Raw genomic sequence first — 22,701 nt, 5'->3', positions numbered from 1 at the left:
CGGCGCTGCCGCGGCCGCTCCCCCAACCAGGCGGCGAGCTCGCCTCCCGGCCCCCCGCCCGTCCGCCCGCGCTCCCTCCCTTCGCGCAGGGCTCTCCCGCGCCCGCTCCCACTCCGGCTCCGGCGGCGGTGGCAGCGGCGGCGCTTCCTAGCCAGCCGCGCACCGCGCCTCCCCCTCCCTCCCCGCCCGCCCGCCCGCCTCCCCCGCCCGCGAGCCACTGACTTCTCCGGGCGCAGCGCCCCAGCCCATGTGCTCTCCCGGCGCTCCCCTCCGGCGCGCCTCGCCTCCAGCCCCGGCCAGCCGGCACGATGTCCAGCGCGCCGCACGACCCCTTCTACTCCTCGCCCTTCGGCCCCTTCTACCGGCGCCACACGCCCTACATGGTGCAGCCCGAGTACCGGATCTACGAGATGAACAAGCGGCTGCAGGCGCGCGCCGAGGTGAGTGCGGCCGCCCGCCGGGCTGCGCCCGGGACCGGCTCCCTCCCGGCCCGGGGCGCCGCAGCTCCGCAGCCCGGGGCGGGCGCGGGCGCGGGCGGGGGCGGCGGGGGGGGGGGGTCCCGAAAGCCGCACCTCCCCGCCAGTTGCGGTCCCTTCTCCGGGCACCCTGGCAGCATCGCAGCATTTCAGCGGCGGGCTGGCTCAGTTGCTGGGGCGGGGGGGGGGGTTACCTGTAACCCCCCCACACACACACAAACACACCCGCCCGCGCAGATGGCCAGCTGCCTGTATTGGGCGGGGGGGAAGGCGAGCAGCGACTTGGCCCAACTTGCTGACGGCGGTCGCGGCGGCGGGCGGAAATGCCCCGGTGAAGCGGTGGCCACATTTCGCCCCCCGTTCTGCTGAGTAGGGCTGCGGGGATCCGACGGCCCCCAACGGGCCGGGGGGGGGGCGGGTCTCTGCTGGGAGGCTGGCCGGGCGCGACCGCCCGGGAGAGAAATTAGGCATCCTGGACGGTTCTTCTCTCTACCTGGAGTCGCTCTTGCGATCGGTGGCAGGAAGCGGGACTTCCCGGGCCGGATTGGTCCCGGGCGGGTTTCCACGGCTCGCGGTTACTTTTTTGTCCCTTTCCAAGTTCCTCTCTGGGAGGGCCCTCCGTTTTTGGAAAGGTCCTTTGGGGGCTGGAGGGTGGCTGCCTTGCAAAATGAAGCCGCGGGGTCCGGTTGGGCGGGCGGCGGAGGCGTGCAAGGGGACCCCAGCCGTCGAGCCAGCGGCGGGTTTTGGGGGTCTGGGGAGCAAGCCCTGGCCTGCTCTCTGACTGGTGTCCGGAGAGAATGTCGGGGATTTCCAGGTGCTAAAACTGGGACGGTTAGGGGTTTGGTCCTCTGCAGACAGCTCCGTTTTCTTTGTCGAATTGGGGGGCCGGTGGCACTCACGCCAGCCCAAACAAACGCTCCAGAAAGATGCTGTTTCTCGGGGTTTCTCAAATTCGCCCAGCTACCAAACTTACGTGCGCTACGACGGCCACCGGACTTCCATTTCCGTATCATTTCGGGCAATCCTGCTTTACTGAAATATTTGGGAATAAGGGAAGTATCCTGCTGATACTTCTCTGCAGATCTTTAGTAGCATTTCCTAACACCCCCCCCCCCGCCTCCCCCCCCCTTCCACCAGCGTGGGCTTGCAAAGTATGTTTTGTGATTTGTGGCCATTGAGCTTGAATTTGGCGACTGGATTTTTCCATGACTGCAAGATGTTTGTTTGTGAGTTGGCTTTCTGTTTACCCTAGAGAAAGTTTTTAAAAATATATTTATAGACATGGAAGACCGTTCCGTGAATTGATAAGATTTAGTCTGTGGTCAGATAAATTTGTTCGCTGTTTACCCCTTGCATCGCCCCGTGTGTCTCTTTCTTAGGAAGGACAATGATGAATCTCCCTGTCTCTTCTAAGTTTTACAAACTTCTTAAAACTTTGCTGACTTCAAAATTTCCTGTAACTGGATTTCAGGTCCACCAGCTCTGCTCTTGTACACACACCAATAGAGAAATAAAAATTCCGTCAGGGTGTCATCTTCATAAGGAACGGATCTTCACCACGAAATTGGCCGTATGTCGGAACTTAGGATCACTGCCCGGTTATCTGTACATGGGTTTTCCTACAGTCTGTGGAGTGGTTTCATACCAGAATCAGGTGGTAAATGTGGGAGTAGGATTGAAAGATTTGTCATTAACATTTTGCATTTGGTAGTGAGTCTTCATAACTACATGTAGCAGCTCTGTTTCTAAGGACGAAAAATCAGGGTGCCTTCTAAACATGGCAGAGGCAAAGCCATGTTAGTTGATGGTGTCCAAAAATCAGGAGGCTGGTTGCACATTTTCAGACTAACAAATGTTGTTAGGAGGCACAAGCAAGCATTTCATATTTATTGCACATTAATTGCATTTGTTAGTCTGAAAAGGTATGACCAGCCTTCTAATTTTTGGGTACCTTCTAAACGAAAGTCTGTTGAAATAGTCCTGTATCAGTCATCGCTTCAGTTTGAGAATGGGAAACTTGGCAATTTTAGATGGTAAAGAGAGGTATTTGTATTAAACCTGAATGTGTATGTACTTTATTGTAGACGTTTTCGTGCAGCATTTTGCTTTTGTGAACTTGTCAATAATCTTGAGTATCAATGTTTCAGCAATTGATTGAGCTTGCCAGGACTTTATCTCAGCCCTGGAAAGTCTTTTCATGCCAGAAATTATGGGATGCCTTAGAACATGTGCAGAATCGTAACAACTAACCTGAACTTCAAAATTTTCTTTCCATAGCATCTAATTGCCTTGTTACAGAACTGATGTATCAGACACCATGGAGACGGGTTTCTTAGATTCCTGGTGACCTGGTGTCTCTCCCACACTTAGCATCCTCTGAGTGTTATCCATCTACCTGCTAGCTTCTGAGCTACCTGGCCACCACACCTTTTCTAGTAAGAAGAATAATCTGAGCTGTGCTCTCTTCTACACAAAGCAAGTTTGCTGGCACCCACATGACACATTTCTATTCCTCAGTTCTCCAAGATTCCTAAGATGTTTTTGGGTGAAGAATTTCTAAAACAGTTTGACATTTGGATGATTAGTTAGATGGAAATGTCGACAAACCATTATTGAGCTGGTGTCATTTAGTAACTGAAAAGATGAAATACGGAATTAGAAGGGGCTGGGTTGTTTACTGAGATGCACACAAAAAGGCAGAGCTTTGGCCACACACAGGGTCGGTCGGTCGTTGCTGCCATCCTGACTTGGTTGAAGCCTCCTCCCCCTGCAGATGCCCCTGGTTGGTGGGCCTTTGTTCTCTCCATTTCAACTCTTCCTTCCTCTAAACATAATATAGGGGCAACCTCGCTTCTGTGCTTTGAAGGGTTGTGGCAATGATCACAAGACATAAACTTAACTCTGGTGGACTTCATGGGCACATCCATCAAGTCTTCTTGGTAACCGTGTAGAAGGGTTTCGCAACTGTCTTCTTCCAAGAAGCTTCTTTAACTTTGCGGGTGACTTAATGGGCACACCCATGCAAGTTTTTAGGCAGAATTGCCCTTTTCCCTTTCTGCAGGGTTTTCAACTCTCTGATTTTGGCTACAACTCTGGCATTCCCGAGCATCAGCCCTGGTTGGCTATTTGCTGCCCCTGCCAAGGGAAGTAAGGAATATATGACACATGCAGTTCCTGGAAGTCTCAAAAGCATCAGATAAATATGAAAGGTCAAGTTTTAACAATTAGTGGAAACAAAATCACAGCAATCTTGCGGTGGTAGAAAAAGCTCCCTGAAACCCATTTTCGGGGTGCTTGTTTCCTGTCTAGCAAAAATGTTCTTTCAAGGTTGTGATGCTAGCAGTAGGGAACTTACCAGTATAAACCTTACCAGTTGTAGCAGTGAGCTGGGCTGACAGATGTGGAGACTTCTGTCAGTCTGAAATAGGAAAAGTCCTTCAACCTGAAGGTATCTGGTGTCACGGTTAATTTCACTTGGGGGGCAAAGACTGGGGATGTGCAGGGTGGCTGCTGATCCCCAACAGCGTCTGAGAATAAGAGCTCTGGAATTGTGTGGGATGGGTTTCCTGAGTCAATGTGTTTAGAATTAGAGGAGCTGTTTACATTTTTCAGCATTTTTCAGTTTACATTTGGTTTGGAAGTCAGGCATAAGGTAGAAATCAAAATATTGCTAGTTGTTGCAAATGTATTATTGGGTGTTTCCTCTGTTCATTCTTGTGCTTCACTTCTCCAAGTGATTGAGACATGCTTGTGCTTGATGGAAGTTGGAGAATCATCTTTCTTACCAGTACCAAGTCAGTGTAAATTAAACCCTCAAATCTATCCTTAGGTGATACGTTTTTCCCTTTTCACAGAGGAAGCAAGAGCTGTTTTTGCACATGATTGTTCTTTACATTTGAGTTATAGGGTGCCTGAAAAATAGAGGAAGGGAGATAGTAATCAAAGCTTTTTAAAAAGAGGGTTAAATCTGAGGTTGGAATGCTTTAACCAAGTTTGCTGGTTTTCGCCCACTGACCAGTTGCCAGGTTTGTATATTGATTGAAATTTTCAAAGTTTTAGCTTCCCTCTCACGATGGTCATGGCCACGATATTGACTTTTTTGACCACACCCTGCAAATACCTCTGATGGCTAGGGAAGGGGCAAAATCTTGGGCAAGAAGTTGGGTGAGGTTCCAACTCCCCATTCCAATTGAAAACACCCCAACTGTGACCTTACCAAGCATCAGGACCAGGCTGATCTTAGCTACTTGTGTTAGCCAAGTAGGTTCCTGTTTGGATGGAAAGCCACAAGGAAATCCAGAGCTGCAGGCAAGACTGGGAAATGGAAAAACATCTCAGGAAAAGGCAGGGTTGTTGTCAAGAAACTACACAGATGTATCCATGAAGTTCCCAGCAATCAAGAGAGACTTCTCTTTTATCTACTGCTAGGATCAATATCTGAACAATCTTGTTCAGAATTAATGAGGATGGTTTGGAAATGCATTGGGAAAAATGCAGATGTGGAAATAGGCACCAGAGGTGTGAGATTTTTTTAAAAAATAAATCAAAAGCTGCTGTCCAGCTCTGTCCTCTAATGCACAAGGGGCATCCTTGAGGGTTGAATCCTTTAACCTTCACCATCTGAGCTAGAGGAGACTTGACGATCTTAACACTTCAGGAACTGGTAGGTGTCCAAAACTTCAGCAGGTGACAGAAATCAGCCAACTTTCCCAATTACCCAGGGATGGTTTGGGTTAATTTTTGGAGAGGAGACCAATGGGAAAATCTGGGGTTGTAACTCACCTGGGAGGTTGAAGAATGTTCCAGAAGGAAAAAGCAAAGAACTTCCGAAACCCTGCCAAGAAAAATGCATGGATGGGTCTCCAGGAGTGGAACTCAGCTTGAGCATGCTCTTCAGGGTATTTTTTCAAGTAGCCCAAAGCTCTGTCCCTCACTGGGGTGCTGGTCACTGAGCTTTCTCATTGGCTCTTAATTATGTTGGCCACTAAGGCATCAGTCATAGCATTTGTGGGGAAGGTATGACGTGAATCAAAGCGTTTGGTCCAGCAATGCGAGAAGGATGCTCACTTGGACCTTCCCTTGAGAATGGGGGCATCTCCCTGTGCTTGAATAGCCTGACATTCCTCCACAACTCTATGATGATATCCTACCCCATCCTCCTTTAACAGTGAGTAAAGCCAGGTGAAATGTATTTTTTTCAGATGCACTTGTGGGCTGTAGGCAGAAGAATTCAGTATTAGAAAAATGGTTTGAAATGTTTTAGCTATTAACAGTGAGGAAAATGAGGTAAAAGCCTTCATATAATTCAAATGCAATTAAAGCAATGTTCATGAATCTGGGTGCCCTCCAAATGTGTAAAGCAATTCCTTGAATTCTTTGGTCAACACAGCATTGCGAAGAATTCTGCAAGTTGGCATCTAGCTATATTTGAAGGGTGGGTAGTTTGATAAAGGTAAGAAAAAGCAACTTCAGAGAGGTAATTTTTATCTTTTGATGTTCTACCAGTTGCCCTTCAAATGTTAGTTCTAAAGATGTCTCTGGAGATTTACTTCCTTCATATAACTTCCACATGCCATCACCAATGAGACTGTCCCCTGTTGAAATTCTAATACATTAGGAAATATAAGCTGCATTTTCCATGCAGTTTTCTTGGAGATGCAAATGAAGTGCTTTAGCTTCTTTTGGGATTTATGTTCCATTTTCTAGTCTCGCAAACAGCCCTGGGATTCCCATGACCCATCCAAGAACTGGCATTTCCTAGCTGAGCTTCTAAGATTCCCCTTAATTAGAGCAACAGATTTCCAACAACAAAGTTAAGGAACTTAAAACATAACTTTCTCCTTTGAACATGACCAACACATGTATACAACGCAAGGTTCACTTTTTTTTTCCTCGAATATTCTTTGATGGGTCCAGATATGGACTAAGTTACCAGATTTTTAATATCTAATTAAGATTGACAGAGTTTAGAGGAGCTTACTCACTGGTAGGCAGGCACAGTGTTAAATCCTGAAGGCTTTAGATTTGCATAAGCAAAACCATAACAAATGTGGGAAATTTGCTTCTAATGATCTCTCAACTAGAACAAAAGATCCTTAGAAGTAATCAAGACCCCTTTAGATGGCGGCACTTTCCAAGAGCAGAATGGATCTTGGATTGAGGGTCCACAGCACAGGCAAAAATGACTATGCTGCAGATATATAATAAAAGGAAAAGCATGCCTTAAAAAGCATAGAAGAAGAAAAAAATACTATACATTGTCCCCAATTACTTTGTTAAAATACCTATCTGAAAAAGAAATGGGGAAGAGCAGGGGGAAAAAATAAAAAGCAAACAAATCAAGAATTTTCTTGTTATTGCTGATCCTGGATCGTAAAGAAAGAATTTGATATGAATTGAACTGAACTGAACTGAACTGAATTAATTTCCTTTGGCCTTTGCACTCTTAACCAAATGCTCAATCATGATGGATTTTGACACTGTTTCCCATTTCCAAGATTATAGCCTTAAGGAAGGAACATAGAAAAAAAAATCCACTTTTAAATAACTAGGGTTATCATGCAGTCAATGAATCCACAGGGAAGGGAATTAACTAGCTCAAGGTAGCAGCCAAAACTGTGTGGTCGAGTCCCGCCCCTTGTCATGTGCCTCACATATAAATCCTACCCCTATTTTGGCTGCGTCATGCAGACCCCCATTTGTGGATTCCCCTGCATATAGTAGGAGAGGCCAGGTCCTGAAACTATGAACAGGAATGTTTGTATGTTTATGTTTATGTTTATGTTTATGTTTATATATATATATATATATATATATATATATATATATATATATAATTTTTATTAAGAGTTTTTACAAAGATAAAAGACGAATGTGAAAATATATAAAGAAGGAAAAAAGAAAAAGTGCAGAGAGTAACAGAAAGAAAAAACTTAAAGAAATAAGAGCCAGAAGAAGTAAGCTATTTCTGACCTTCTGTTCAGCAGTTACGGACAAATTCATTGCCCCTCCTCCCCGTTCAATAATCCAAAAACCCCTTCAGCCCCTTATTCAACCCTTTTTCAATCATCAGATCCAGAAACCATCAATTCACTCTTTTCCATTTGCAGCAAAAAGTCCCTAAAAGGTTTCCAGCCTTTTATAGAAGTACGTATTGTTCTGTCCTGACCAAACAGGTTAGCTTTGCTATTTCTGCCCGTTCTGCCTTCTTCACAATCTGTCCCTCCACTGTGGGTGTTTCAGTATTTCTCTCCCGTTGAACAGGGATGTGGATGGACTGAAAACCTCCCTGCCATTCTCCAAATGTGTGAGGTAGAAAATACAGCTAGAGGTAACCCTTGCACAACTGCTTTGTGGCACTCTTTCTAACCTCCAGATGTTCATTGAGTCATAATAAGGAAAGCTGGTCTTGTGTGGGCTTTAGTGAGGCACAGCTCCTGTGCAACACACCATTGTGCATGATTACATGATGAGGTTCCAGGTTTTGGGGAGAGCCGTATGCAGTGGAGACAATGCCCAGCGCATCTCCTCTTCAGCCTCTCCATGCGCCAGACTTAGTGAACGGGGGTTGAAAGTGCGCCTTGCCCTGTTCTTGTCCCTTTCTGTGTTTGCATGAAGGATGGCAAGGACCTTATTGCCACTGGTGGAAGTGGACTTTTTCTGGAGTTAGAAGAGTAATTAGGTTTTCCCAGCAGCCTTGCCTTTGGGCCTGTTAAAAGAGCCATTCGAATGAAAATGTCACAACTTGAACAGTGTTCTCTGCAGGCCTGGTCTCTGGTTTTTGGTGACTCACTGGAACGCCTGCCCTGATCATGGGAATGAAATTTCCTGAAAACGGAAGGCTGTAGAACACTCCGTTGTTCCAGTCCTCTTTCAAATGTTCAGAGCTGTTGCCAACTGAAATCTGTTGCTGTCCGCTCACAGTCGGTTTACAGGCAGGCGTAGATGTTGGGATTGATGGTTTGGTCTTTGGAGCAATATTTTGGGATTGGGTTTGTATCGGGATGTCCATCTCAACATGCATTGGAGCAGTGGGAACTTTCAGATGTGTGGACTTCAACGCCCAGAATTCTGGGCGTTGAAGTCCACACATCTGAAAGTTCCCACGGTTGAGAAACCCTCTATTGGAGTAAGTGCCTGTATCAGTTGACATCTCCTTCTTTTAAAATATTTGGAATTCCAAGTCTGATATTTTTCCCCAGCTGCCTTGCTCAAGGACACTTCTACCCAGTCTTGCTTCTTACTCGCTGTAGTAGTTTTGCTGCTGCTGCTTCCTCTCCTTCCCCTTCCCCTTCCCCTTCTCCTCCTCCTTCTTTTCCACCACTGCTGAGTATCTCATTCATGGTCCCTGAGTCTGGAGAGGATGGAGAAGGGATGAAAAGAAACCCCATTCGGGCTGATGGGGCTCTCACCTCCTCGTTTCTTTGCAGCAAGAAATCTCAATCACTCCTGAAAAGCAGAGAGGGTGGCAGGGCATGTTAAAAAGGGGCAGCCTTTGATTGGGTGATTGCGGCTGCCATCTTGACTTTTTTGCCCCCCCAGCCAATGCCCCTTTCTAGGACCTGCAGGGAAGTATGTGACCGATGGGAGAAAGTGTTTTTCCCACACTACTGAAAGACTGTTTAATTTTCCCTGGCTTTTTAATTTTGTTCAGCCTGATTTAATGCTGCTTCAGTTGTGTTTTCCATTCATGCCATTTTTTGTTTGATAGACTTGTTCCTTCATATTGAAAGCCATCCACCGATGTTTTATGTAACAGAGAGGCTACAATAAACCAATAAATCAGGACATTTTTGTGGAGAAGGGAATTACAGCTACATCTTGAAGGAGATAGTAGAATAACTATTTTGGAAGAGAAGAGGCCTTTCTGGAGAATTTGGACAATATCTCCTCTGGGGTGAGGAGCTACTAAGAGTGGTGGCCATCTAGCTGCAAACATGGTGGAAAGAACCCAGTTACCTGGAGCCATTTCACATTGGTCTCAGACAAATTTATATAGCATGTAATCTTGGTTGTGCTGATGGATGTCCATGATGGAGAGAAACCAGGCAAATATCACCATATTGCTTCTTGTGGATCTCCCAGATGCCTGTGATGTTCTCTTAGATCTCACAGATGTCTCACGTTGGTCATGGGTTATCACTCAGTAGATGACCTGGAGCCACAGCATGATGGTGGTTTTGTTCCAGCTTGTAGAGGGGACCATGGGAGATTTATCTCTGGCCCTTGAACACTAAAGTTCTGGTTCTCATCTTTCACTCTGTGCTCAGTATCAACATCTGGGTTTCCCAAACTGTGAATTGCATACCAGCCGGGTCATCCTCGGGGAAAACTTTAAACTTCAATTTTTGTAATTTGTTTTTCCACGTTGTTGATTTTATTGGGATGGTTTTATTTATGCCTCTTTCTATCCTTTACTAAACTGTTCTGGTTGCTCTGTGAGAAAAAAATGAGAGAGGAATAAATACACTGCTACCACTCCTAATCGTCATCATAGCAACAAATAATGATAAAAAGGCAGATTGTAGAGGATGGGATCTAATACTTTTGGGTTATGAGCATGAATCTTGGGCCATATTTTGCATGATGTTTTTGACCTGAGTGCAGCAGGTGCCAAAAGAGGCCTGGTAGCCACAGGGTCTCTATTTAAGGTGTGGCATTTAAAAAAAATCAAAACATTAAAAACAATCTATGACTACAGTTGACATGCTGGCTGTGGCATATATTCCATTGCTTGAAATTCCTTCCTGCTTTTTGTTCCTATTCTTGTGCTTGTGTGTTTCTTTCTCACCTTAACGACTTTTAACACCTAACGACTTAAGAACTTCCTGTTTTACGCAAACATTGGGGAAAGGGAATTGACTCGGGTTCACAGGCAGGCTAAACCTGAATGTGCCTGGTGAGACAAGAAACTTTTCTTGCCGAAGCAGCAGGATCGGAAGTTACTACTTGTGATACGCTCCAGAAGGGGGAGGGGGGTGAATCTCTTTTATGTAGCTTCGTTAGATTTGATCTGCCCTCTGATCCCTCGTATCCAACATTTTGTTTAACACAGTGACCAAGCTGGTGGTCTCAGCATCACCACGCTACGTCCTGTGGCAGGAAGTGCCATACATTAATTATATTCAGGATCATAGGTGCACACAGCTACCCACAATGATGGGAAAACGCTGTGCAAACTCTGCCCTTTTGTAGTTCCATCCCTCCTGATACTGAACACAAGTAATTTGCACGGTGACCTCCTGACTCTTGTTTTGTCACATAATTCCCCTCTGCAGAACCTTGGGGTGGGATGGCTTTTACACCTTATGCTAAGCCTTGACTTAAGTGGAATTTATTGAGTCAACCCACCATGATTGGAGTCTCACCCAATTCAAGAAGAAAGCGCACACTTTTCCTTGTTTGCCGTTTTAACCGTTTTGTTATTACTCATCACAGATTGCGCGCAATACTAGGTTGTTGATTACAACTGCTGTCCACCCAACCCTGTTCTGCCCACCTAGAAAGCTCATAGAACAATTTTAAGCCACAAGCCCCCTTCCTCCCTTTGCAGGGCTTATGATAAATCTGCTTCTTTATTTGGAAACATACACAGCGCATCATGCTTACGGAGGGTTTTTTGAAAATCTATATGGTCAGAAGAAGGATAATATTTAACTGTTCGTTTATTAGGTGAAAAACTTAACCTGTTTGAAAAGGTGGTTTTTAATGTTCTTTAAGTGGGAAGGAAATTTTGTTTTAGAGGGGAATGTTGTATTGAGAATTGAAATGCTTTATAGAAATAATGTTTATTTTAATTTAAATTAGAGTAAGAGATTGATATTGATTTATGTATATCTATATTGATTTATGTAGAAAGTCAGAATCACTCTGTAGCAGTCTTCTTTGTATTTTCACATTTTTAAAGTTTTTTTCTTTCTTTGTAGGATTTTTGTTTCACACTTTTTAGTTTTTACTTAGTTTTTAGTTTTGTTTCATGCTTTTTAGTTTTTACCTATACGTTGAAAAATTTAATAACCTTTTAAATCCAGAATGTCTGTATGGTCAGGCTTGGTTTATGCTTGAATGGGGCGCCACCAGGAAGTTCCCAGGGGAGAAGTCTAGGCTGGCAAGTTCCAAAAGAAATCTTGAGGAGGGCAACAGCAAGCCCATTCTGTATTGTTGCCCAGAGTCAAACTTGACTTCAGAAGGGTGTTCCTTTTTTGCAATAGGGTCACCTTCCGAAATAAGCCTGCTGTCAAGGCAGCCTCGCCTCGAATAAAACACGGACTCACTTAGAGGGTCTAAGGATTTCCGGCTTTATTGAAACGGAATGCGTGCAGAGAGAAAGACGGGAATCCTTAGGTGGTGACAGGGTGCCCTGTTTATACTTTGCCGGCGGACGTTGTGCTTCTCCACCCTCGAGCCAGGACCGGATGGGTGCTTGAGACCTCGATGTGTCAGCTGATGGGCGATCCCGGCGATCTCCTTTGTCTCCCTGTCTTCGTCCAGACCGGGTGCGTCCCCTGAAGGTGTTTCCCCGATCTTCTGATAGGCATTAATTACTGCCTGATGGGTGCTCCCATTATGTTGGGCATTACTCTGTGGACATGCGTGCCTGAGGGAGGTGTGAATGCATCCCCGGGGGGAAATGGGAAGGCGTTCCCCTTGCCTCTTGATGGGTGCTAAGTTTGGTCTGAAGGGCTTATCTATTGTGTTGGGGGTTCCCTTCTGGATATGGGTGCTTGAGTGATTTAGGGATTACGCTTATCCCTTCCTCTTACCTAATGTGCATGTTCCCCGTTGTGATGCACGTATGCCTTGCAACGGGGAACATGACACCTGCACTAGACCAGACTTGTGGTTGGTGAAGAATTGGTGATACTGTTTTCTTTTTCCACTGGAGATTGAAAAGGAGCTTGTTTTTTTGACCAAGTCTGTGCTTATAGTTTAGGCTACATTTGAATCAATAACAGTTTATTGATCTCAGCTGGATTGCTCCAGGAAGAATTATATTTGCCTTGTATCTGAAAATGAGCCGTTCGAAAGGGTGGCATTGTTTTATTCTCCTCCTACGTTTCAATCGTATCTATTTCTGACACTGAGCATATTGAAAGTAATTACGTATGGCTGAGACTCCCCCTTCAAGGGTTGTTGCTGAGTTGTGATTTTTTAAGCATACTGTAATTACATATTTATTGTAATTTCGCAGTTTAAAGCACAGTTGAAGAACTGTTCTTGAACTGTGATGTTCAGGGATGTGTGATACTCTCTAAGGAGAAAAATCATTCAATGTAAGTAATTCGATTGATTAATTTAGGTAAGAAAAATGGCAATGTTAGCCTTTAAGGGATTAATAATCAGTTTTAATAAGTGAAAATAAAGCAGACATATTTGTGCCACAGTTGGAGTTGAAGAAAATTCAGGTCTGCAGCCTGAAGAAGGACTGGGGGAAAATTTGCTTCTGCACAAAAGAGCAGGTTCTCACTTCTACACACCATCATGGCTGTGTAGTCCACTCTCTGGTTTCCAGAGTTATAATGACAACCTAGAGAATGCATGATTGGTTCAGCTTTCCTGTTTTCTGCATCTCCGTGCAGTATTGTACATGCAGGACGTTCAGGTAAAAGAAACTATGAAGATCAACGTGGAATTGTGGGAAGGAAACGAAGCAAGAGAAAATTATACCGAAAGGAACTGTTTCTAGTTGAGGGCTAGACTTCCTTTGTGGCATCCTGTGCTAACAGATCTCTTGGATGGGGATCCAGCTGACAGTTTTTATCAGCCATGCCTTGTAAAAAATAAAAATCCTTTTCGTAGTGAGACTGCTAGGAAAAAAAAGGAAGAACCTGAAACATTAGGTATTCCTGTATTCAGAGAAGTCCGTTATAAAGTCACGACCGCTCTGGGCACAGAAGGAAGGGGAGTTGATCACGCGCGCTAATGAATCTGAATTAGTTCATGCTGAAAGTGCTCGGGGCCTCCTCGGCCAGTGAGCGAGACTGACCCGACTGTTTGGCTCATTCTTTCTGCCCCCAAAGGCATTTTATTTTTGCAGAGCAGCAAAACGAAGGGACCCAAAAAGTTGTCCCTGTCATCTAGAGGACTATTTCTATTCTTCTTTCAATAAATTATAATTTATTTTATAGTAAAATAAAATAAATGAAGTAAATGAAGAATAAACATAAAACTCTTGTCTTTGTATCCCACTTTCTCCTTGTTTGAAGAGATTTGCTCCCCATGGAAAAATATTCCTGCAAATTGAAAAGGGAAATTATGTCTGTCTGTTTCCTAGAGGTGAGATAGGATACAGAATATCAACAGGTCATGAAAAGATGGCCTTTAAGTGGTTGGGCCTGGATATATCATGAAGAACACACTGGGATAAGGCAACATTAAAACCAGCATGACACTTTGATAGGATTTCAAAGCTTGCGTGTGATCCCACAAATCCTGGGGTTATTTCATGAGAATATAAGTGATGTCTGGTTGACTTCCTTGAAAGATTCCATGTGTGTCCACCACTGTAGATCTTTCCCTACAACAGTGTACCATTTGTGGAACTGAGGCTAGGAGACTAGTCCAGAGGTCTATTTCATGGACTCACAGAATGTAAAAATTGGGAAATGCCTTGGAAATTATCCAGTCCAAAGTTTTTAGTGCAGACATCTACCACTATTGTACCCCCAAGAGATGTCATCAAGCGTCTCCAATGAAGATGAGTCCACCACCTTCCAAGGCAGCCTTTCATTATTGAACAGCCCTTACCATTAGAAATGTTTTCCTGATACCAAACTGGAATTTGATTCCTTCTAGTTTAAACCCATTGCTGCAGATCTTGACTTCTGGAACAACTCGAACAGTTCTGGCCTGTCTTTTACGTGATCATCCTTGAGACAGTTATCATGTCTTTCTGCAGTCTCCAGGCTTCTTCCTGCAAGTCCCCTCTTCATGGCTCGCTCATTCCTTCCCCAAGATCAGCTTTCAGTTTCTTTGCACAATCTGATCAAGGCGGAGGAGCCATGACTGCTTTTGAACTTGAGACATTTTGATTTTTACTGTTCTTTTTGCATAGCACGTTCTCTTCAAATCTGTAAAAGGCTTTGCAGCAGAATTTGCTTCAGAATTTCTCATGTTCTTGTGTCCTGAGAACAATTTATCTAAAATATATTTTGGCTGTGTTGAGCCTCTTTTAGGGTTCTGTCTTCCCCTTCCCCTCCCCCTCCTCCTCCCCCTCCTCCTCCTCCTTCTCAATCTCCTCCTCCTCCCCCTCCTCCCCCTCCTGTACAATTTTTATCCCAATTTTCCTCCAGGAGCTCAAGGACGAGAACAAGATTGGCCCAAAGTCCCCAAGTGAGTTTCTATGGCTGAGACCTAAACTTGGGTCTCTTTAATCCCAGCCCAACACCTTCACTCCTGCGCCAGCCTGGCTCTGAGCTTTGCTCAGGTGACTGATGATTACAGAGGATGTCCTCAGAAATTGGACTTCCTATTTCCCATGAAATAGAATAATGTCCATGATTTTTAAGTCTTCTCACTGATAATGTTTCTCCTTTGGTTTTATTTTGGGCTTCTTTTAACTTGCTTATGTTATATTTGACCAGCTGTTCTCTTTTACGATATTCAACTCTTCTCTGCAAATGGCTATAAAGTTCTGGTTATTGGTGATAGCAGCGTGGGCTAAAGCCATCAGGGCAAACTGTGTTAGGAGTCTGCCTCTCAATGAGGGTGATGCGGAGTGTCTGAGCAGAGATATAAACCACTCTGGACCAGGAATACAAAAGAGATTTTTGCAAAGTCTCTTCAGACCCTGTAATAATCACGGATCACGGAAGTCCTGCTCAAAACAAAAAAACCGTGTTTTTAACCAATTAGCAAAGCTTTTTTTAAAAAAAACTTTCTCATTCCATTCACTTTTGTCCTTGCATTTGTTCAAAAGACATTTGGAAGAGATCATTCTGACTTGCATTGGGAATTATAATTTTTACGTGTTATTTGCACTCCTCTGCAGCCGCCTCATGTGTTCAGAGGCCACCCAGCCCTACGATGTTTTTGAGCCTGTTCCTGAGGCATCACCCGGAGTGGGTTGATACTTAGCTGCAAGGGAAAAGAATGAATTCGATTAAATTTAAGAATTTAAATTTAAGAGTTCAGTTCAAACTATCTATAGCTTGTGGTTAGTAGGTTACAAACCAACCATCCCCGCAGTATGTCAGAAGAAGCACACTGCTGAAAAGGTAAATCTTTGGAAAATAAAGTGGTAGCAGATGCATACTATTTTACGGTAAAATAATCAATCCAAGCAAAGTCAAGCTGGTAGTTTCAGTAACCATTCTGGAATGCGCTATTATTTAGAGAGCACAATCTTTGTACATTGCAGCAAATAACAATTTTCTAAACTCCTCCCCATTTTTTATTTTTGTGATTTGAGTTTTGATCACAAAAGGAAGAAGAGAATATAGAAGAACAGACAAGAACTCTCTCTCTGGAATTCATATGTCCTGCTCTGAACAAGTATCCAGACGGCCTGTGGAGAAATACAATGATAAGAAAATCTAGTTAAAATAAAATACTGAAAGCATATACTTGAAAAGAATAACATATATATTGTATCCTATCTCTGGAATTCAGCATTGTCTTGTTTATATAAATCAGTTAACATCCATTTTGCTGGGTCATCAAAATGGTTCCAGCATATGGCATCTTTACATTTAATCACTGAATGAAATAAGTAAGTAAATGTAATTTGCTAAAGTATTATTTTTTTTCAAAAATACTATTTTGATATATTGGCAGCTTTCTTGGGTTTTAATTAAAACAGTAGAAAATCAATTCATTCGAAAAAATCTAATTACACTGAACATGATATTGTATTCCATTTGCAATGAAAATACCAGCATTATACAGAGAACATTTTTTTAGGAACTCCGAATTCCCATTTTCAAATGTTATGCTGAGAAATGTGTTGGTTTATTGCTTTGATGGATTAATAAATGTTTTTGACATCGATGCTGATAGGAGAGAAGCCACACCATGAAGAACTATGGCCATTAATGGTGGTGTTTGACTCCATGCTGTCAGTGTTCCTAATGTGACACGGGCTTCCCTGTTTCTTCCAAAAAGTACCGTATGTATGTATGAGTAAGTGGACGGGGTTGTTTATTTTATTTATTTATTTATTTATCTAATTTATCCCCGCCCATCTCCTCCCGTCGGAGGCCCCTGGGCGGTTTACAACAAATGATTAAAGCCATCAGAATAATCAAATACAATAAAAATACTATAAATAGAAATAAAAATAAAGAATAAAAATCCAAGTGATGAAAGATCTAAAACAGTCCAACTGTTGTTAACTGCTGCACACTCATTCATTTAAATATAAATGTGTCTTGTCTGTTGTTAACTTCAAAGAAGTGGCTATTGTTCTCGCTAAATAGCTTTTGGTAACTTAGTACCTTGTGCTCACACTGTAAGATAATATAGTAATGGGGATGGATTTGTCAATAACATAAGCAAGCCTGCATGTTGCCAAATATCCATTATTCTGCTCTCCAGAGACCGATCTGGATCGACAGTTTTTTTCTTCTGGCATATCCTTTGTAGCTTACAAGGAGACAGACACCCAGCTGCCCGCTTGTCAGTGGTTTGATCAGAGGCAAGAGCAAGGCCATGGTGACCCCATTTTAAATGGTCACCAGTAAAACTGTGTATACATGCCATGGAGTCAAAGAGACTTTATTTACTTGCTTACTTATGTACCTGATCATCTCTCAGACCAATAGTAGGTCAGCTGCTCCTTCCAGATGGATTAGAGTCCTGCTTTGGGGAGCCATCTTGGCTAGTATTTACATCATTGTTCATGATTCCTCAGGGATACCTAGAGATCTCTAACCACTGAGTGACTGATTACAGCTCTCTTGAGCCAGGCTGCTCCAAAGAAATTCTTTCATTTTGGCCTCCAGATACCCATGCAGTGGATTCTCTGTAGGGAGAAAAAAATGGACTTAAACTGTATAGGTGCAGATGGGCTTTGCAGTGAAGCAGGTCGGGCTTTGTTAGCACTTGGGAATAACAGGGCTGTAGGCCAGATTGGCAAGCTGAACAACAAGATGGAGGGAGGCAGGGGCATCCTACTTCTTTTTCAGTATTGCTGCCAAGAAAACTGCAGGGACTGATCCATGTAGCCAACCAGGATTCCAGCTGAACTTGAAAGAGATTTTACCTTTATATTAAAAGCACAAACATGGTTTCCTTAGGGAAAACCAAGGGACGGTATAAACATTTGTCTTGCTTTAAGTGTTGCTATAAACTTGAGAAAGCCAGTTTGGTCTGATGGTTAAAGTCTCCAGGCTAGAAACTGGGAGTCCTGCTGTAGGCACGAAGCCGGCTGGGTGACCTTGGGCCAGTCACTTTCTCAGCCCTAGGAAGGAGGCAATGGCAAACCACCTCTGAAAAACCTTGCCAAGAAAACTGCAGGGACATGTCCGGGCAGTCACCAGGAGTAAATAAATACATGAAAGTTATGCAACTTTCCTTTGTTAGGCTAGTCTTAATGGCCCCTAATAGTTGGTAGATGTTTCCTCAATGGGACTGAATGTGTTGAGAAATCGTAGTGTTCTCTGGGAACTGTGGTTAAGAAGCTGAGACACTCATTCTCTCTAAGAGAGCAGTTTGATGAAAGAAGTAAAGGACTAATGCAAATATAGAGGGGGGTTTTGTCTGCCTTTTAGGAAATGACAAAGAGAAAGAAGGCTGTGCTCTAAGAGCTAAAGTTGCTTATGTCTGCTTAGGTTGTACTTGCATATTTTCAAATAATCCAACAGTTTAGAAATACCATCTGTTTCCAATGCTCTCTCCAAAGCAGTGCCCCTGGAAATGGGGAATGCTGAACAATGTGCTGATTTTTTGGGAGAGGGAGGGGAAAGCATTCCCAAAGATTAAGAAAATAGCAAGCCTTGGATTTTGCAGAGAATATTTTGCCACCCTCCGCTAAAGAATGCAGTGGCACCCATGTTGGTCGTGACATTGGTTTGAGAACTAAATCCAGAATCCATAAGCTTTCAGATTCTCCAAATTCTTCATCAGACAAGCAGCTCCAAAAAGCAGAGGGTGTGAAAACCAGCAGTTAAGCCGAAGGTATTTTCAGCCATAAGGACAAGTGTGTTGAAAGTATGAAATGCATTAATTAGGTGCCAGTCACGTGCTACCTGCATAAACAGGGTCCATACATTGGATACAGAAGTAGTGACATGTTCTCTGAGTTGGGGAAACCAAGGGCTGTAGACTTCTGCAGCAGCTGAGATCCAGGCCCCATCGGAAGTTCTAACATGGAGAAGATAGGAGTTGAGCTAGTGAACGCCAACCCATGAGAGACAGGAAGTGAGCTCTGGTTCCTCCTTAGGTAGTCAGCTGATCCCCTGAGTAGCAGCTCAGAAGGAATCACAAAATTCTGAATTTTGTGGCTCCCGTAAAACTTCTTAGCCTGTTCTGGCTTCTCGGCTGCCCCCCCCCCGTTTTTTTTTTTTACAGAGAAGGTACCCTGAGGCTGTGCCATTGCTGCAGCAAAGACATGAATAGGCCAGAGGGATGACCTCTTCGCTCTTCCTGATCAAGTTCAGAACTGGGGCTCAGTTTCTGGTGGGGTCAGCAGGTCATTGGACACTCCTCCTGTAGCCTCTGGACTTGAGATGTCCTCGATCAGAAAAAGTGCCTTTCCAAACCAGGCTGGGTTAAGACTGTTCGTACCATAAGCTGCTCTTTAGCTTCATTCTTTTAACCCCAAGCGGGGCTAGGATAGAAGGCAGGAATGAGTGTTGTTCCCCTGCCCACTTGGAAAGTTGCTAGTCTGCCCCTCTCGGCACCTCAGCCTTTGGGATCTGCTACAGTCTGAATCCTTCCTCTGATCCAGTGTTTCTCAGCCTTGGCAACTTTCAGATGTGTGGACTTCAACTCCCAGAATTCCCCAGCCAGCTTGCCAAGGTTGAGAACCCCTGCTCTAACGAATCATTTGAGAGCAGTCATTTTGTAGCTGGAGGCATCTGTTTTTGCTTTTTGTTCTTTTTCATCACCAAGATACATCAGCAAGAAATAGAAAGGTAGAACTCCTGCCTTTGCATTTTTTTAAAAAAAACTCAGGGTGTATTAAATCATCAGCTGCTTCGTTGCATTGCTTTTTTCAAGGGGAAATCAAAAGCTAGAAATCATGCTGCCAAAATTTGTGACGTGCCACCAAGTTTTAGCAGAGTAAAGTTGGAAGCCACGGGGGGCTGCAGGAAAGAGATTGGGGTCCTCTGTATGTCTAGAGGTTGCTCCCCAGTTCCAGAAGGCAGAAGGACTGTGAAGATTTCAAGATGTAGCAGGGACCATAATGATTTTCCATTTAGTCTCATCTGAGTTAAGGGTATTATTATCATTGGTGAAATGAAACAAATGCTATAAATTATGCATAACTCCCCAGAATAATATTATGTTTGGCCAATGTCCTGGTTTCTTTCCATGAATCACCTAGGAGGGAAGTTCTACATAGCCATTTTCTAGGTAAATGGCTTTACTGATGATCTCTTGTCTGAAACTGAAAACCCTTGATTTTCTGGAGTTAAGCATACCTCAGTCATTTTGTAAAGGCTAAGATGTTTGATATGCAAGCCACTGAGCATTGGGGCAAACATGTCAAGTAAATGGATGTAACAATGGCAGATTCTATTACTATAAGTCTCCACCCATCTCTGTCTTAAATCTAATGAAACCTGAACCATCCCATTAACAGGAGTCAAGCTTGACTAAAGGGGCTTTACCTTTATATTTCCCTGACATTCACTAGCTAGGTTGAGATGAAGGCTGAGCTTTTTCGAGATCTTGCTTCTCTGCAAATAATTGCAATAAATAAAATCACATCACCATTTGGATGGATGGCTTTGTGGAAGGGTGGCTTGAATTAATACAAAAGGATGGCTAGTTTTGCAACTTTCTATCCTCTAGTAGCCTGTAATAGCCTCAGGTCAGCTACCTGGCACTTGGGGACACCATGGGGCAAATGGTTCTGCTAAGTGTTGCCCAAAGACCTACAAAAGAGAAAAAGCTCATCAAATCTCATGGCATTTGCACCACTTTAATTTGTTTCATTGTTCATTGTTGTCTACAGGTAGTCCTCACTTAGTGACCACAATTAGGACCAGAATTTTGGCTGCTAAGCGAAGTGGTCATTAAGCGAACCTGACCCGATTTTACGACCTTTTTTGTGGTGGCCATTAAGTGAATCACTGCAGCTGTTAACCGAACCACATGGTCATTAAGTTAATCACGTGGTTCCCCATTGATTTTGCTTGCCAGAAGCTGGCCAGGAAGGTCAAAAATGGTGATCACGTGACCACGGGATGCTGTTACGGTCATAAATGCAAAATGGTTGCCAAGCGCCCAAACTGTGGACACTGCGACGGTTGTAAGTGTGAAGACTGGTTGTACGTCAGTTCTTCTGGCACTGTTGTAAGTCTGAACCATCACTAAATGAATGGTCATTAAGCAGGGACTACCTGTATTTGTTGCTGTCCTGCAACAGCATGTAGAATCTTGTGAGTGGTGTCCACAACCTACAAAGATCACTCTCTCCTGCTTTATGGAGAGATTGATCCAGTACTGTGGACCTCTTCATGTTCTCTTTATACCAAGGCCCTGCAGTATTTGATGGGTCATAGATAGGAAGTTCTGAAATGGTCTTGCATGGAGACGAGAAAGAGGCCTTTGCACCCACAATAGCAGGTTTGTTGGGCCAACGGTGGCTGGAGAACTCCGGATTCTCTGACTGTCAGCTTCCATCTGGCCAGGTTGTCTTTCTTCCTGGCATGCTGGAAATGAGGATGGTGAATCTGGAGTTGGCAGATGGGGCTGACTGGTGCCTTTGGTTCCTTCATTGCCAGGCCCTTCATAGTCTGAATTTAAGTGAGGTGCAGTTTCAATTATTTATACTTGATGATATACCTGCGGAACAATTTGTTTACGAAAAGGAAATAAACAGAACAAAATAAGATTACTGCGAAGCAGGAACATCCAGAATGATGTAAGGGGTGTGCACTTGCTGCCTTAAACCAGTAAGGACAGCAACAGCTCCTGGCCTTGTTACTGTGCCAACTAAGGCTGGGCTCTTGGTGGAAACTTTTATGTTGCCATACTTACCCATGGTAGCAGGTGGGTAGCACTTCAAAGCGGCTCTTCACATTCACTACCGTGGTTGGACAATCAATGCCTACAGTTGGAAGGATGTAACATTCAAAGAAAAGATGTGGGGAAGGAAGAGGAAAAACGCATCTTAAATTTTCAGGAGGTATGATGGAATGGCTGGTAGCTGGGGACCTTTGGAAGGGACCCCCATTTATTATCTCCTCCCTTCCCACTTTCCTTATTTAAACCTCCCAAAATGGTGGCTCGCTTATAAATGAAGCTTTTAATGCTCCATGTAAGTTGGGTACGTTGTCTACAGCTTTCTTCAGCCAGCTCTACTGAGCTTCTACTTTGACACCTTGCACATTTCAAAGGGAAAATGGCCCTATCATATCTGCATTGTCTAGAATTCCTGTTTGGAAACCGGTAGCCTTAGTTCCCAGAACCCAATCTCTGCAAAGACAGGATAACTCCAGTCAGCGCTGATGATTGATAAATCCACCATTGAATTTGCAGAGCCACACCGTGTTCTCTTCCTGTTCCATGATCCTTTTCCTTTTCCGCTTGATGACATCATGTGGGTTAAATGCAGCATTTTCGTCATTGTTCTCGCTTCTGAAGGGCCTTGCTGTTTAATTTTGGCAATGCGAGGGAAGGGAGGGTAGCCTTTCCTTCCGCTTGTTTTCCTCCGGTTTGGAATGTTGTTTCCTCATTTATTTTAGCTTCGTTGGGAGAAAGAAAATGTCAGCGTTTTCAAGCGAGGCCGAGTGGATCTTGGAGGACAAAGTTATAAACATCTCTATATAATTCAGTTTGCTGGTACCCTAGGCACCACCAACACTTTCCTCACTTAGCCTGTTGTAGGGACTGGGAAAGAGACTTTCCCTTTTCCACTTTTGACTGCCAGCCTTTCCAGAGATGGGGGACCCTGGTTCCTGATACACCAAGCTATCCCTGGGTGATATGATGGGCAGAACTGTCAGGTATGTTTGGAGGCTGGCTTGGAGAAGGCTCCATAAATTGGAAGCATTTTCGGACCAGGGAAAGCATGTGGCATGCTTATAGGAGGAGAGACCCAGCCAGAAATGTCTTC

The 22,701-nt window shown here is 44.0% G+C and overlaps 1 protein-coding gene across 4 annotated transcripts in view; it reads left to right on the top strand.

Moving 5' to 3' along the window:
• The first annotated feature begins 223 nt into the window (after positions 1-223).
• LDB2 (LIM domain binding 2) overlaps positions 224-22,701 on the top strand; it is a 167,225-nt gene continuing 144,747 nt past the window's right edge. For all 4 annotated transcript variants that reach the window (XM_063310250.1, XM_063310248.1, XM_063310249.1 and 1 more), the window contains exon 1: positions 224-440. In XM_063310250.1, the coding sequence (XP_063166320.1) occupies positions 309-440 (132 nt within the window). In that variant the 5' untranslated portion in view covers positions 224-308. The remainder of the gene's footprint in view (positions 441-22,701) is intronic.

The sequence above is a fragment of the Candoia aspera genome, chromosome 8 (genome assembly GCF_035149785.1).
Source record: "Candoia aspera isolate rCanAsp1 chromosome 8, rCanAsp1.hap2, whole genome shotgun sequence".
NCBI lineage: Eukaryota > Metazoa > Chordata > Lepidosauria > Squamata > Boidae > Candoia > Candoia aspera.
Note: the sequence above shows the minus strand (reverse complement) of the source record. Positions and strands in the feature narration are given on the sequence as shown.